At 45.8% G+C, this 17,128-nt stretch overlaps 1 protein-coding gene across 1 annotated transcript in view; it reads left to right on the top strand.

Annotated features, from left to right (window-relative positions):
- Positions 1 to 17,128, top strand: part of ADAMTSL3 (ADAMTS like 3) — a 340,647-nt gene that overhangs the window by 137,095 nt on the left and 186,424 nt on the right. The window contains exon 6 of the mRNA XM_059371168.1: positions 8,658 to 8,894. Coding sequence (XP_059227151.1) covers positions 8,658 to 8,894 — 237 coding nt within the window. The remainder of the gene's footprint in view (positions 1 to 8,657; positions 8,895 to 17,128) is intronic.

Raw genomic sequence — 17,128 nt, 5'->3', positions numbered from 1 at the left:
TGTAATTAAATGAGCTGAGGTCCAGCTGGGAGGTGCGGGAGGGAGGCAGAGAGGTCGACTTGGACCTTTAGCACAAACCCAGTCTGGCTTTGTTTTCTCCCGCAAGCACGAGCTTCGGCACAGAGGGCTTTATCTCGGAGACATTTCTATGCACTGCCTTTTGCGGGGCTGTGTATTTTTGTTTGTTTGTCTTTGCTGTTGTTTGTTTTGAGGGCTTTTTTTCTTGTTACAAAAGGGCCGCTTTAACAAGTGACCACAAATTCCTTGCAGCCATTCGACGATAAATTACACCCAGTAGCCCACCCTGCCATGTTCTGAAACTGTTTGGGGGGGAATTCGTGTTAAATGCCCAGATCAAGGTGTTGCCCTTTGAGATTTCAGTCTTGGGTTTCTGTGTGTGTGTGTGTGTGTGTGTGTGTATGTGAGACAGAGAGAGAGAAAGAGAGAGAAATTCTGCTCTCGTTAATTCTGAAAAGACACCTTTCTTCAGCACAAAGGGGTCTAGGAGCGTTGGGTCACACAGTGTAGACATACAATATAATCTACTAAAACCAGTGCATACTGGGTGCAATGGTTAGGATTTAGGTGAGCTTGAGGGAAGATCCCAGGCCCCTGAGGCCCCGTGGTCTTGGCAGGACCTGTGGTCTCTGCGCGAGGGCCCCTCTGGGAGGACCCTGCGGAAGCCTTGACCACCTATAGGCTGCGGAGGGTTGGAGGGTTAGAAAGTGGTGACCAGTGGGCAGGACCGCCGTGTGAATGTTGCCCTTTTTGGTTTTCTGAGTTGGGGTCTGTCGAGAGATTTCATAAGAACGTGCATTAGTCGCCGTGCTTGTCTTTGCTAACTCAGAGATTGAACAGAATTCCTGTTAGGGAAAGAAGTGGGGGGTGGTGGCAGGCCTTTCGGGGCGGAAGTGTTTAGGACACCGTCCACCTCCGTGTGCCAGGCTCTGGCTCTGCAGCCTCAGGTGTCCCGCGGATCAGAGGTGGCCCCGTGTAGTCCCCACGACAGGGCCGGTAGTCTCCCCAGGAGAGACGACACACTTTGTTCCTGGGAATAGACAATAGAAACATGGCCAGGATGTCAGGCACCGTGAGTGGACGTAACCACAGGAACTCAGGGTTCAAAGACAGTCACATCCTTTCTTGAATTGCTTCCTGCTTTATTAATTGAGGTTTAGAATCACCCCCTTTGAGATCTCCCCCTTCCCGCTACCCAGGGTGGTGCTGAGAGCAGGAGGGGGGGACCCGTCTGCCACCTACCTCCATTGGGGAGAGAAGTGAGGTCCCGTCACGGCACGCCTGCTGTTGCTTCTCACAGCCATGCAGTGTCCCCGCTGCAGACAGGCCACACTCCATTGACAGTCAGGGACTTCCCTTTTCCTTGGAAATGGGGCCCATCACCCCCTCTTCTGAAGGAAGCTGCCTTGAGTGAGTCCAAGACGAGGCGCTCTTACGAGGGAGATTTGCCTTGGGATTCAGAGACGCTGACGCCCGTATTTCCAGGGGCATGAGAGCCCCCGTCCGGGGGCCGCAAGATCCCCCTGTTCCCACCTGAGGGACCTCACCGTCCCAGTCTTGGTGATCAGGGAAGCCTGCCCCGGGGAGGAACACAGGTCCCTGCCAGGGGACCCCAGAGACCCTCCGTCCCTCCCATCCCAGAGGTCGTCCGTCCTTTCTCTTCCTCCACATGATCGTCTGAAGGCTCAGGCTCTCTGCCTCGAAAGCACAGAGCTTGCCATCGGGGCAGGCCGGCTTTCCAACTCTTAACAAAAATCATCAACAACAACAACCACAATAATAATACTAACAGACCCCCCTGCATTCTGAATGCTACTTCCTGTGGCACTTCCTGAACGCTAGGCATTGTTCTAAGTGCCTATCCATGAATCCACTGACTTAATCCCCATAATATCTCTACAAAGTAGATGTTATTTTGATTTCCACTTTTAAAAAAACATTTATTTGAAAGGGGGAGAGGCGGAGAGAGAGGGAGAGAGAGAGAGAATGAATCTCAAGCAGACTCCCCTGAGTGCAGAACCCTGTGTGGGGCTCCATCCCACAACCCTGAGATCATCCCCTGAGCCAAACATCAAGAGTCAGATTCTCCACCGACCGAGCCACCCGGACGGCCCTTGCTTCCACCCTCACACAGGAGGAAATGTAGGAAACGTGTTCGGGGGCACAGAGCTGAGCTAGACCCCGGCAGTCGCGCTGCAGGCTCTGGAGTGCACGCTTCTAGCCACTGTGCGATGCCAGACTGCCTCTTGGAAAGGAGCCTGCGAGGTTTGGAGCCTTGTCAGATGACCGGTGACAGCGAATACGACTGCCCCTCCTGCCTCAGGAGCCCATGACTCCCAGGGGGAGTTGCAGGAACATCCCCCCTTCCGAGACCGTCATAGAACCACCGACCCCAGGAGCTGTAGGATAGACTTTCTGACTGGCCACAGTGGGCCAGGGCCAGGGGTCAGGGAGAGGAGAGGCGGCAGAGGGGAAGTTCAGGGAGAGCAAGTTCCCCATGGCCATGGGCCTTCCGTGCTCCAGCCCCAGGGAGGGGGATGTCGCTGCTGCAGGCGAGGCTCGGGCTTGACGCGGACAGACCCGACAGCAGCATTTCTGATGTCTGCCCAGGAAGAGTGAGCTCCGAGCACTCAAGGCAGGATCGAATGTCCTCCTGTGAGAAAGTGCGGATGTGATGGGGAGTGACATTCCGAGGGCAGAGAGGAAGAAATCCTACTCCCCGGGTGGAATGAGAGGCACTGCTGGGGAGTGAGCGCCACACGCCCCCCCCCCCCCGCCCCGCTACAGCGGGCCTCCCTGGGGTCATTCTGTTGGGGGAAAATGGGGCTTTGGGCTGGAACATTCCGTAACCCCCGGTAGCTGCCACCTTCAGAGAGAACCCTCCGGTCAGCACCCTGCAAAGACCCCGAAGGCCAGGCCCAGGCCCCTGAGGCCTCAGTGAAGACTTTCCCTTACCAGGCGTCTCCCAGAGCAAGTGGAGACTTTCCAAGGGAAGGCACGCCTGTCAGCAAGGAGTTCTAGTACTTGAAACCACTGACCTCTCCTTTTTGTATCGGGGTTTACGGGATCAAAGGCAGGGCTGGAAGAGAGCAGAAGGAAAACGCCTTTAAAAACAAGCATATCATGATTTGGTCCGAGGGTTTTGCAGCATGGACATGTTTATGTGAGCACGGAGGGAACAGTGGTTGATTCTGCACGGTGGGGTCCCCGGCGGCTTTCCAGAGAAGATGGATGACATTTGATGGGACCCTTGAAAGACTCTCCATGCCATGGGTCCTGTGGACGGCTGAGCTCTGGCAGTTTCCTCGTAGAGGTGTTCTTTATTTTGCACTGTCGCTGCTCCTACTCCGGTCCAGCCTGCCGTCACACAGGTCCTTTTAAAGTGCCACGCTTGCAGTCCCCTCCGTGGGTCCTGCCTTGCCTCCAAGGACCTCCAGAATCTGCTTAGACTTTCTTGTGTTCAGCTCACAAACGTCCACCCTTGCTGGTCACGCCCGGTCCCTGTCCCTCACTGCTACGGACTTCATTTCTGCTGTGCCCCTGTTGCTTGTATAGGAAAGATTCCTAGAGTTGTCCTAAAAAACACCCTATCATCCTAAATCTCCTCTGAAACATCACTTTTCCGTGATGCACCATTTGCTGTCTTCTTATCATGGCCACTTATAATTCATTTCCATGCTAGAAATTTGGCTTCGGTGATATTAGAGGATGCCAAGTTGTAGTACACCTTGGACGTGAAGAGAAAATAAAAATTTTAAATTTGCTTACAGTAGGAATCCCATTCCTTCTAAGTCCCTACTCACTGGTTATCTAGGAAAAATGACCGAAATATGTAAACCATATTAAAGCTTGGTTCAGTCCCTTTATATAAATCATCCTTAGCTGAGGGTCTATCCCTTTTTGCATAAAAATGTTCCATTGATGAGGTGATCTCCCTGTCCCTGCATTTCTCGCTCAGTTGTCCATGCGGATGACGTGTGTATCCTCGGCTTGAGGAGGGAGAAGAGATCTCTGTCTCCGGCACGGTCCTCCACGGGTACTAGTTGTGTCCTCCTCCTCCTCCTCCTCTTCTATGTTTTCCAGGCTGGCTGCCCCCTCCTGACTGAGTCAAGTCTTTCTGATCTGGGATCTCTTCTTTCCTGATCAACTCCACTTCTTCAATTTTTTAAAATATATTTTTACTTATTCCGCTTAGACCCAGAGAGCATGCCGGAGGGGGAGGCACCGAGACAGGGAGAGAGAATCCCAAGCAGACGTCCCGCGGAGCATGGAGCCCAATGCCAGGCTCGATCCCAGGACCCTAAGATCATGACCTGCGTTTAAATCAAGAGTCAGATGCTTAACTGACTGAGCCGTCCAGGCGTCCTGCCACTTAATCAATTTTTAATTTAACACTTGGGGCAATTTCATTTCCTTCACTGCAAAGCCTTCCTTGTGCGTCCATCAACACAAACAGTAACCCAGTGGGTCCCTGTAGGTCATGCGGCAGACGCAGCATCTCCGATGAGACAACAGGCTCTCCACGCGATATCAGGGGATTAGATCTTTCTTTTCTGTTCTCCACAGACTGTCACCTAGGCGACGCCCCTAAAATATATTTAACCAGTGGGTTGTCTTAACTGATATGAGGAAATGCTTCTCAGGGAAAGGGAAGCAGAAGAACGTTTGGTATTCGAGCTTCCTAAATGTCAACTAAACTATTTAAGACACAGGAATCCCTAGATTGTCTTGAGCCAGCACAGGGGACCCAGCAGAAGCCGACTAGACAGGCTTCGTGTTGACGCTGGAAGAATGCCAAGTGAATGCAAGTGTTTAATGCAAGCCCTCCATGTCTTCCAAGATTACTAGAAAGTGGTGTCATATCACGGAGCACTTGTCAGTCTGGTAATCAGTCTTGGCTCTGTCCTAGTCTCGCCGGGTGTCTTTGGCTAGTGACTGAAGACTTAGAGGATCCTAGTTTCCTCTGTTTATAAAATGAGGGTAGTGATCCTGCTGACCCTACCTACCTCAAAGGGAATGTCAGTGCGACCCCTTGTAAACTGGAAAGCGCTGTCCAGATACAAGGGTGTCTTCATTGGGATCGTCATTTCCTAGGACAGAAGCCCACTCAAAGTAACTCAAGAAAAATGGGATTCACGGATGGATGTGTGGCTATTTAATAGAATTTGGGCATGAGCACACCTTGAGGGCCCGGACCCAGGAATCAGAAAGTGAGGGGCCCATGTTGCGTAATTGTATTCAAAGACATGGTTTCTTATCTTTCCTTCTTCCTTGTCTAATTCATTCTTCTTTGCTGTGAGAGCTGGCTGACTTTGCCTCAACAGGAAAGCGATGGTTAGCTCTGTCTCAGACTGATGGGAGTCCCCAGCTCTTCTGCTGCAGTTCCAAGTTCCTGGGAAAGATTGTCCTGGCACGGACCAGGTGTTTGCCTCTCTGATGATCAGCTGTGGCCAATGAGGCTGGGTCCCGTGTCCAAATCAGGCCCCACTTTGGGCAAGAACTAAGTGTAGACTGGCATCCTCCGCTGTCTGTTAATTAAGCCTTGTTAATTTTGTGATATTTCTTTGGTTTATGGAGTTTAAGACAGCCAGGGGTCAGACAGCAAGCAATTTCAGTCCCTAAAGCATGCTTGCCACATCAGTGAGCTTAGGATAAGGGAAGGTTTTCAGTCTTCTCTCTTCCATTCTTTGGCTTGCGTCTCAAAGAGTCAGATACAGAGAAAACTGGCCACAGTTAAGGGAAGAGGAGGCCATACAGTTTTATCAACTGATGATCTTCCGTGGGGCCAGATGGGAAACAGTCCTCGTTTCAAGAGAGAAAGATCGACCAGTTTTAGTCTTTGCATCAACTCTTTCTTCCATAGGTGTGACCTGGGTTAAGATTTAATGTTTCTGAAACAAGAAAAATGTGGAAGCAATACAGGATTTTGGAACGATTCACTGCAAAATAGTACAACTAATCCCAGGGGGATGTTTATTTCTTATATTTTATGTCTTCCCTACCTACTTCCAAAAAGGATTTGAGGCAGATTATAAAGGCCAGAAGCAGGAACACAGCAAGATACAAAAGTTAAGTAGTAAAAAGGGGAGAAATGAAAGAAATTGAATTTTAAGATTCTGGCCGATAATTTATTAATAATTTTTTGTAGGGAAGGGGTGCCTGGGTGGCTCAGTTGGTTAAGCTGTTGCCTTCAGCTTAGGTCATGATCCCAGGGTCTTGGGATTGAGCTCTCTGCTCAGCGGGGAGCCTGTTTCTCCCTCTCCCTCTGCCTCCCTCTCTGCCTACTTGTGTTTTGTCAAATAAATAAAATCTTTAAAAAAATAATTTTTTGAAAAAAAAATGTTAAGTGTCTACCTTGCACCACGTGTCAAAATAAATTCCCAGTGTAACCAAGTGTTAAACATAATTGCTAAACCAGAAAGAAACTAGAAAAACATTCCAGTATTTATCTGTTAGGGTAGAAAAAGCATTTCTAAACTTATTAAAGACAGAAGAAGCCTTAAAAGGAAATATTAACAGAGCGGACTACCTGGAAATATAAAGTTTCTTGACTTTGCAAAGTTCCCAAACCAAAATCAACTGGGGAAAATAGTTCCAGTACAGATGACAAAGGGTTGATAACCTCATTAGGAAGGTTGATCCTCTTATCCGTTAAAAATAGTAAAAAGTCAAACATTCCAATAGATAAATGAAGGACAGAAAACAGGAAATGTTTGAAGAGTTAATGCAAAAGGCAAATATACGTGAAAGCAATCAAACCTAGGATATGAAAGGAAATGTAAATTAAGACAATGAAATTCTATTTAACATGATTACAAAACTGTTAGCAAATTATAGCACCCAAGCTGAGAAGAGAGATTGGGGGAAAAAAGGGAACTTAGGGAGCCTGGTGATAACAAGGATGGAAATTTCTGGAGGGTAATTGGGCAATGTTTGGAAAAGCTCATCAAACACACCCTTTTTCTCAGAAATTTTATTTCCAGAAATTTGTTTTTGGGAAATCATCAAGGATTTGTGTAAGACTTTAGGTACAAGGATCTTTGTCCTTTATTCTTTTATTTTTTTTAATTTTTTAAAGGTTTTATTTATTGGACAGGCAGAGATCACAAGCAGGCAGAGAGGCAGGCTGAAAGAGGAGGAAGCAGGATCCCCACTGAGCAGAGAGCCTGATGCAGGACTGGATCCCAGGACCCCGGGACCATGACCTGAGCCGAAGGCGGAGGCTTTAACCCACTGAGCCACCCAGACACTCCTATTCTTCTTCTTCTTCTTTTTTTAAATAGAAACTATTTCCCAAAGGTTTTATAACAACCATTGATTATTTTTATTTATTTATTTAGATTTTATTTGTTTATTTATTAATTTATTTATTTTCAGCGTAACAGTATTCATTGTTTTTTCACCACACCCAGTGCTCCATGCAATCCGTGCCCTCCATAATACCCACCACCTGGTACCCCAACCTCCCACCCCCCGCCACTTCAAACCCCTCAGATTGTTTTTCAGAGTCCATAGTCTCTCATGGTTCACCTCCCCTTCCAATTTCCCTCAGCTCCCTTCTCCTCTCCATCTCCCCATGTCCTCCATGCTATTTGTTATGCTCCACAAATAAGTGAAACCATATGATAATTGACTCTCTCTGCTTGACTTAGTTCACTCAGCATAATCTCTTCCAGTCCCGTCCATGTTGCTACAGAAGTTGGGTATTCATCCTTTCTGATGGAGGCGTAATACTCCGTAGTGTATATGGACCACATCTTCCTCATCCATTCGTCCGTTGAAGGACATCTTGGTTCTTCCCACAGTTTGGTGACCGTGGCCATTGCTGCTATAAACATTGGGGTACAGATGGTCCTTCTTTTCACTACATCTGTATCTTTGGGATAAATACCTTATAATAAGAAAAGCAACACAAAATAATTTGTTGCCTTTCCATATCTGTTTCCTTTCATTGGGAAGTTTGTATAGGATTAACGAATTCCCATCAATTAGGCAGTTTGTACCCAACTCTGAAGAGTAAAGTAACATTGGTCCGCCAGCATCTGGCTTGGTGGGGGGGATTGGTAATTAAATAAAAAGGTTTCTGAGTCATCAAAACTTGCACCCACACTTTTTACTGTTAATATGAGAGCTCCCTAGAGCTTTTACTTAGAATTTCCTTGCTGTTGTTATAGACAGAATTTGAAAGAGCCCCGTTTTCTCTTTCCGTCCTCCAGTGGGTTGAAGGCAGGCCCTTGGTTCCAGTGGAGAGGACGGGGTGGGGGAGGGGGGCCCACCGGGAGGGAAGAAGGGCACATGAATTAACCAACACAAAAACAGAAACAAAGAAACAAACACAAGTTCTCGCAAAGCTTGGCAGTTTGGTGCCAAAGCAGGGACAATCAACCCTTCCCACTGAAACCATTCTTGAAGGCACGGATGATAATTAACATTCCCCATAAAGACCTGGAGTCCCCTAGAAAAATTCAAAGCCAGACAGTCAAAAGAGAGCTTTTACGTAAGGTGAAGAAATGAGGTGACTCCCAGGGGAGAAGCCGGTGGCGGGGTCTGGTCTCGTGAGACTCTTGGGAAGTTGTTCTGCCCTGCGGTGGCCGATCTGCCTGAGTGATGCATGTGTGGCCCTTCTCCTCTGCTCGCAGGACTGCCCTCCGGATGCCGAGGACTTCCGAGCCCAGCAGTGCTCTGCCTACAACGACGTCCAGTATCAGGGTCGTTACTACGAATGGCTTCCCCGGTACAACGATCCGGCTGCCCCCTGCGCCCTCAAGTGTCATGCGCGGGGACAGAGCCTGGTGGTGGAGCTGGCTCCCAAGGTCCTGGATGGGACTCGCTGCAGCTCCGACTCCCTGGACATGTGCATCAGCGGCATCTGTCAGGTGAGCCACACCTGCTTCCCGTACCCTGGGGTCCTGCAGCGCCATGCCCACTCCCCCTACCAAGCCTGACTCTCTTCTTTCATTCATGCAGATGAAACGTTGCTTCTGATACTTCTCATGTAAAAAAAAAAAAAATACGGCAGAGAGCATCACTCACCTTCCAATTATGTTTTATTTATTTAAAAAAGCATAAACTTTGTCCAGGTAGACTCAGAAGACGACAGTAGATGACCCCGTATGGTTCCTCTAGGTCAGTGGTGCTCCAGCTCGAAATGGCATCAGAATCGCCCGGAGGACTTGTTAAAACACAGGGTGCGGGGGCCCCCCCATCCCCCAGAATCTCTGACCCAGTGGGTCTGGGCTGGAGCCCCATAATTTGCATTTCTGACAAGTTCAAGAGAGATGCTGAGGCGGCTGCCCCAGGGACCCCAGTTAGAGAACCACAACTTGGGAAGGGTAATGTGGATGGGTTTGGGGAGCCTTTTAACCACTCACTCTTTTATTTATTTATTTATTTTTAAAGATTTTATTTATTTATTTGACAGAGAGAGATCACAAGTAGGCAGAGAGGCAGGCAGAGAGAGAGAGAGGAGGAAGCAGGCTCCCTGCTGAGCAGAGAGCCCGATGCGGGACTCGATCCCAGGACCTTGAGATCATGACCTGAGCCAAAGGCAGCGGCTTAACCCACTGAGCCACCCAGGCGCCCCCACTAACTCTTTTATTAAAGATTTGGGTCTTTGGGAGCAATGACTGACTTACTCAAAAAATGAGCGTGAGTGCATCCCGGTAGATTTTTGGGAGCGGAGTTCGCAACACTGTGAAGCAGGTCAGGGAGACGCAGAACCCCACCCCTGTCCCCAGCTCGCAGTGGCTGTGAGGATCCAGGGCCCCGGGCTGGATTGCTGAGACCGGATGGGGACGGCAGGGAAACGAGGAAACTCTACCCCGTTCCCTTAATCTCTGGAGGCATATTTTAAAAGAATTGTGTCTAGGATCCCACACCCTATTACGCTCCTAAGAAAAACAGTGTGAAGAAGGACAACACCCAACCGCCGACCAAGTGTCGGCCACTACCAGCCCTCTCGGGGGGCACACGGTCAAAGACGAGCCATGACCTTGCTCTTCCAAGTCGCCTCTCCTGCCTCCATCCGCTCATCTAGAAAGTGGCCTCCCGTCGCTCACCGCACGATTTTGGAGTCTTTCCTGAGTCCCCTCTGTCAGCACACACATCTAATCCCTTGTCGTTCTGTGTTCAAAGTCTTTTTATTTATTTATTTATTTATTTAAAATCCGCCATTCCTTTCTGTCTGCATGACTTCTTTTTTGGTCTACGCCTCCAGCGACTCTGACCTAAATCACTCGCTAGCCTCCTCCCCTGAGCTCCCACCTCCCCCCATTGCCCCGCATGGGTCCATTCTCCACACGGCACCTGAAGCGATTGCTTCAAAACCCAAGACAGTTTCATGGTAAGAGTTGGTCTCTCCCCGACTGAAATCCCTCGATGACTGATCGCGGCCTTGGCGGTGAAATCCGCGGTCCTCGTTTGGCTTTTCAGGTTCTTCCTGGACACCCACGCTTTTTAAAAAGTAGACTTAATTTTCTAGATTCACAGCGAAATTGAATAGAAGGTACAGAGAATCCCATCTGTCCCCTGGCCCTTCACACGCATTACCCTGCCCGCTAGGAAATCCCGCATCAGAGTGGTCCGTCTGTTTTGATCAATGAGCCTACGTTGGTTGACACATCATTACCACCCAAGGTCTGTGCTGACTCCTGGTGATACGCGAATGTTTGTTGACTGCTTCTACCAGGGGGGTGTCTTACAAAGCAGTTCCACTGCCCTGAAAGCCCTCTGTGTTCTGCCTGTTCATCCTCAGCTCCCCTGCTAACCCTTGGCAAGCACCGATCTTTCTATTGTCTCCGTAGTTTTGCCTTTTCCAGAATGTCATAGAGTTGGAATCACAGAGCGTGTATGCTTCTCAGATTGACTTCTTTTACTTAGTAGTGTGCGTTTTAGTATCCTCCGTGTCTTTCATAACCTGGCAGCTCATTTCTTTTGATCACTGACTAACACCCCATTGTCTGGATGAACCACATTTTACTTTCCTACTGAAGGACATCTTGGTTGCTCCCACGTTTTGGCAACTAGGATAAAGCTGCTTTAAACATCCACGTGCAGATTTTTGTACGGACACAAATTTTTGACACATTTGGGAAAACACCAAGGAGTTTAATTGTTGGCTCACGGTAGGGGTATGTTTAGTTTTGTAAGAAAGTGCCAAACTGTCTAGCAAAGTGACCATTTTGCACTCCCACCAGCAATGAATGAGGCTTTGTCTTGTTCCACATCCTCGCCAGCATGCGGTGGGGACCTTCCTCCAGATTTGGGCCGGTCTAGTAAGTGTGTAGTGTCATTTCATCATTGCTTTGGTTTGTAACTCCCTTAATGAAATACGGGGTTTGATATCTTTTCTTCCGCTTATTTGCCATCTATATATCCTCTTTGATGAGATAACTGTTAAGCTCTTTTACCCATTTTTAAAAAAAGATTTCATTTATTTATTTGACAGACAGAGATCACAAGTAGGCAGAGAGGCAGGCAGAGAGAGAGGAGGAAGCAGGCTCCCTGCTGAGCAGAGAGCCCGATGCGGCGCTCGATCCCAGGACCCTGGGATCATGACCTGAGCCAAGGCTGAAGCTTTAACCCACTGAGCCACGCAGGTTCCACTCTTTTACCCATTTTTAAACTGAGTTGTTATTTTCTGTCATGAGAGATATTGGTATATTTTGGGTAACAGTCTTTTGCAAATATTTTCCTCCCAGTGTAACTCATCTTCCCATGTTCTTGACTGTGTCTTTTATAAAGCAAAAGTTTTTAATTTTCAATGAAGTCCAGCTTAACAATTATTTCTTTTTTAGGCATTGTGCCTTTGGTATTGTATCTAAAAAGTCATCATCACGCCCAAGGTCAACTAGATTTTTCTCCTATTTTATCTTCTAGGAGTTTTATACTTTTGTGTTTTATATCTAGGTGTGGGATTCGTTCTGAATTAATGTTTGTGAAGGATTTAAGTCTGTGTCTAGATACTTTTTCTTTTGCTTGTGGATGTGCAGTTATTCTAGTCCTTTTGTTGGAAAGATGATCTCTTCTCTGTTGTATTGCCTTTTCTCCTTTGTCAAAGATCAGGTGATGGTATTCATGCATTTCCATGCTCTCTGTTATTTTCCATTGATTTGTTTGTCTCCTCTTTGGCCAGTACAACACTGTTGTGATCACTTTAACTTTATAGTAAGTCTTACAGGTGGGTAGTGTTAGTTTTCTGACACTGTTCTTCTCCTTCAGTATTGCGTTGACTATTCTGGTCTTTTCCCCCTCTCTCTATAAACTTTATTTTTCCTTTTTAAGAAATTTTTTTTCAGTGTTCCAGAATGCATTGTTTATGCACCACACCCAGTGCTCCATGCAATCCGTGCCCTCCACAATACCCACCACCAGGCTCACCCATTCCCCTACCTCCACCCCTCCAAAACCCTCAGATTGTTTCTCAGAGTCCATCTCCCCCGTCTGATTTCCCCAACTCCCTTCTCCTCTCCATCTCCCCATGTCCTCTGTGTTATTCCTTATGCTCCACAAGTAAGTGAAACCGTATGATAATTGACTCTCTCTGCTTGACTGATTTCACTCAGCATAATCTCTTCCAGTCCCAACCATGTTGATACAAAAGTTGGGTATTCATCCTTTCTGATGGAGGTATAATATTCCATTGTGTATATGGACCACATCTTCCTTATCCATTCGCCGCTGAAGGGCATCTTGGTTCTTTCCACAGTCTGGCGACTGTGGCCACTGCTGCTGTGAACATTCTCTATAAACTTTTGAGTCAGTCTGTCTTTATCCACAGAAAAACTTCTTGGAATCAAGTTGAGAAGAGCTAACGCCTGACAACACTGAGTCTTCCTGTCCACAAACAAGGACTATCTCTCCATTCATTTAGTTCTTTTAAAATTACTTTCATCAGAGTTTTGTTATTTTCCTCTTATAATTCTTGTACAAAATTTTTGTTAGGTAGTACATTTAATTTTCATGAGAAATTGGTCTGTAGGTTTCTTGTAACATCTTTATCTGGTTTTGGCATTCGGGGAAATGCTATTCTCATAGAATGAGTTAAGAAGTATTCTCTCCTGTTTTTCTGAAAGAGATTGTAGAGAATTGGTATAATTTTCTAAATGCTTGGTAGAATTCGCCAATGAACGCATCTGTGCCTCGTGCTATCTGTTTTGGAAGGTTATTAATTATTGGTTAAATTTCTTTAATAGGTAGAGACCCATTCGGATTGATTTTTCTTCTGTGAGTTTTGGCAGATTGTGTCTTTCGAGGAATTGGTTCATTTCATCTAGGTTATCAAATTTGAAGGCACAGAATTTTTTGTAATGTTTCTTTGTTATCTTTTCAATATCCATGGGATCTTTAGTGCAGGTCCCCTCTTTCAATTCTGATATTAGTAATTAGTATCTTCTCTTTTTCCTTAGTTAGCCTGTTAGAGACTTGGGATTTGAGTGATCTTTTAAAAAAACAGCTTTTGGTTTCATTGATTTTCTTTATTTATTTCCTGTTTTCAATTTCACTGATGTCTGCTCGAGTTTTCTTTTTTTTTCTTTTTATTATTATTTTGTATTTAATTTGTTCTTTTTCTGATTTCCTAAGGTGGATGCTTACATGATCGATTCTGAATTTTTCTTCTTTTCTTACATATGCATTCCATGCAGTAAATTTCCCTATAAGCACAGCTTTTACTTCATCCCACATATTTTGATAAATAGTATTTTCATTTTCCTCAAAATATCTTAAAATTTCTCTTGAGATCTCATCTTTGACTCTGTGTTATTTAGAAGTATGTTCTTTAGGGGCACCTGGGTGGCTCAGTCAGTTCAGCACCTGCCTTCGGCTCAGGTCATGATCCCTGTGTCAGCCTCCCTGCTCAGTGGGGAGCCTGCTGTGCTCCCCTATGCATGCCCTCTCTGTCTGTCTGTCTGTCTCTCTCAAATAAATAAGTAAATAAATAAAATCTTAGGAAAAGAAATATGTTGTTTAATATCCGAGTATTTTGGAATTTTCCAGCTATATTTCTGATACCGATTCCAAGTCCAATGTGGTCAGAGGAAGATGTTGTATGATTCCATTTTTTAAAAAAGATCTGTTAAGGTGTGTTTTGTGTCCGAGGATGTGGTCTTTCTTGGTGAATGTCCCGTGTGAGCTTGAGAGGGAAGTTCATCCTGCAGTTCTTAGAGGAGGCAGTCAAGAAGATAGCAATTATACCCATTTTTTTTGATGATGCTGTTGAGTTCAGCCATGGTTTCACTGATTTCTCCTTGCCGCATATGTCCACTTCTGATAGGTGGGTGCTGAATTCTCCCTACTCTAGTAGTGGATTTGTCTGTTTTTCCTTGCAGTTCCATCAGTTTTTGTCCCATGCGTTTTGACATTCTCATTTGGCACATACGCATTAAGGATTATATGTCTTCTTGAAATATTGTTCTCGCTATCATTCTGTAAATGCCCCTCTTAAACCTGATAACTTCCTTCCTCAGAAGTATGCTCTGTCTAAAATCAATACACCTACTCCTGCTTTATTTTGATTAATGTTAGCATGCCATATCTTTTGCCATCCTTTTACTTTTAATCTGTTTATGTCTTTATATTTAGAAGGGGATTCCGGTAGACAGTGGTAACTGGATCTTGGTTTTTGATCCACTCTGACAATCTTCATCTTTTAATTGGTACATTTAGGCCAGTGATGTTTAAAGCGAGTATTGATATAGTTGGATTAATATTTGCTGTATTTGTTACTATTTTTTATTTGCTACACTTGTTCTACATTCCTATTTTTTGTTCTCTGTTCTGTTTTTTTGCAGTTTTAATTGAGTATTATATATGAATGCATTTTCTTTCCTTTTTTTTTTTTTTTTTTTTTTGCCTTTTTTAGTAGTGGCCCTACAGCTTGTAGCATATATTTATAACTATCCAAATTTACTTTCAAATAACACTGCACTGCTTCATGGCTACAGTGAAAATACTGCAGCAAAGTAATAGCAACAATAGAATCCTGATTACCCCCCTACGTCCTTTTTTTTTTTTTTAAGATTTTTATTTATTTATTTGACAGAGATTGATCACAAGTAGACAGAGAGGCAGGCAGAGAGAGAGAGGAAGGGAAGCAGGCTCCCCTCCGAGCAGAGAGCCCGATGTGGGACTCGATCCCAGGACCCTGAGATCATGACTCGAGCCAAAGGCATCGGCCCAACCCACTGAGCCACCCAGGCGTCCCCCCCAGGTCCTTTGTATCAATTCTGTCATTCATCCCACTTAGGCATAAGCATATGTAAGCCCGTAGCTATGCGAATATACATGTGTAAGGATACACAATCAAACACATTGTTGCTATTATCATTTTGATAAACTGTAATCATCAAGATCTATTAAGAATAAGAAAAAATAATGCCTTTATTTTACCTTCCTTTATTCACTCTCGATTGCACTTCCTTTCTTTATCTAGATCCACATTTCTGACCCATATCACTTCCTACTCTGAAGAACTAGGTCCTTAGGCAGAAAAATTCCCTCAACTTTTGTTTGCCTGAGAACGTCTTGATTTCTCTCTCACTTTTGAAGGATAGTCTCGTAGGGCACAGAATTCTAGGTTGTTGGTTTTTCTTCTCTCAGCACTTAAAATATTTTACTCCACCTTCTTCTTGCTCGCGTGTTTTCTTGGGAGAAGTCCGATGTAATGCTTGTCTTTGCTGCTCTATAGATAGGGTGTTTTATTCCTCTGGCTTCTTTCCAGATTTGGTGTTTATCTTCGATTTTTTGCAGTTTGAACGTGAAAGCTAACATGTAGTCTTTTTGGCATTTATCTTTCTCGGTGCTCTTTGAGCCTCCTGGCCCTATAGTTCTGTGTCTGACATTAATTGGGGGGAAATTCTCAGTCATTATCACTTGAAATGCTTCTTTGCTTCTTTATCTCTCTCTTCTCCTCCTGGTGTTCCCACTTCACTCAGGCCACACTCACTGTAGCTATCCCACAGTCCTTGGATATTCTGTTTTTGTTTTTTTTAAATTTTTTATTTTTTCAGTCTTTTTTTTCTTTTTTCTTTGGGAATCTCCTATTGACCTCTCCTCAAAGATTCCACTCTTCCCCCCTTTGTGCTATTTCTCCAATTCTGCAAAGTGCCAGAGAACTCTTACATCTACGGTCCCCACTGCCTTCGACCTACGCTCTTGGCTACTCTTGCTATCTATAGCCGCTTTAACCTCGTTGGTTAAAGCCAATATATGTCACTGAAGACTGAATAAGAAAAGCAGGTTTCCAATGACAGAAATGGAAATGGCCCCACCGTTTGAGGAGCAAGTGTTGGAAGGGGTGCCCTTGATGGGGCAGAACTTCTGGATAATAGTGAAGTGAGAAAAAAACAAGTGAAGGGTCGGGGAGTGTTTAAGAAGGAAAGTCAGCAGTGTCTGATATTTCAGAGGAGTCAAGAGGATACGAAGGGAAATGTGTTTGCTTTATTTGGGCCACACCAATCCCGTTGGCGATCTCAGCTCAAGCAGTCTCTGTGACGTGGTTGGAGTGGACGCCGGGGGCAGGATGTACTCATTTTCTGTGGTCTGCATTCATACCATCTCTCAGCCTTGGGCTTTTCAAGTAGACAAAAAAGGAGGAATTATTCCCCTCCGTCCTTTCGCGAACACCATTCCGTGAGTCCAGCCAGTCACTGTCCCCCAGGAGGCCCGCATCCAGCACAGGCTCCCTTTCCCTGGTCCCTCCTTGCGTTTGCTGACCACAGCTCCCTCTTCATGATGTCCGAGGCCGCGTTGGCTCCAGTAGTTTCCAAGGCTTGATGGGGCTTGCAGGAAAAATGTGGTTTCCAGTACTGAATTAGTTCATTCTGAAAGTGCACTTCCTCTTCTGTTTTTGTGATGCTGATGGGTCGGCTGATTCTTTGGGCAGTGACAGGAGAGAGCTTGGCTGCTGAAAGCTGAGCGCTGATTTATCATGCGTGTTTATCGAGTTTCCTGACAGCGGAGTCGATGAAGAAGCCACGTTGTAGTTACTGATAGCAATTGACATCCGCTGGGTGTCTAGTAAGTACCAGGCGTCATCTAAAGCTCTTGGCTGTGTGAGCTCCTCCCACGTGTGACGTAGGTATGGTCATCATTCCCACTTGGAAACGAGCTT

This window comes from Mustela nigripes, chromosome 13 (assembly GCF_022355385.1).
Source record: "Mustela nigripes isolate SB6536 chromosome 13, MUSNIG.SB6536, whole genome shotgun sequence".
NCBI classification, from domain to species: Eukaryota; Metazoa; Chordata; class Mammalia; order Carnivora; family Mustelidae; genus Mustela; species Mustela nigripes.
Note: the sequence above shows the minus strand (reverse complement) of the source record. Positions and strands in the feature narration are given on the sequence as shown.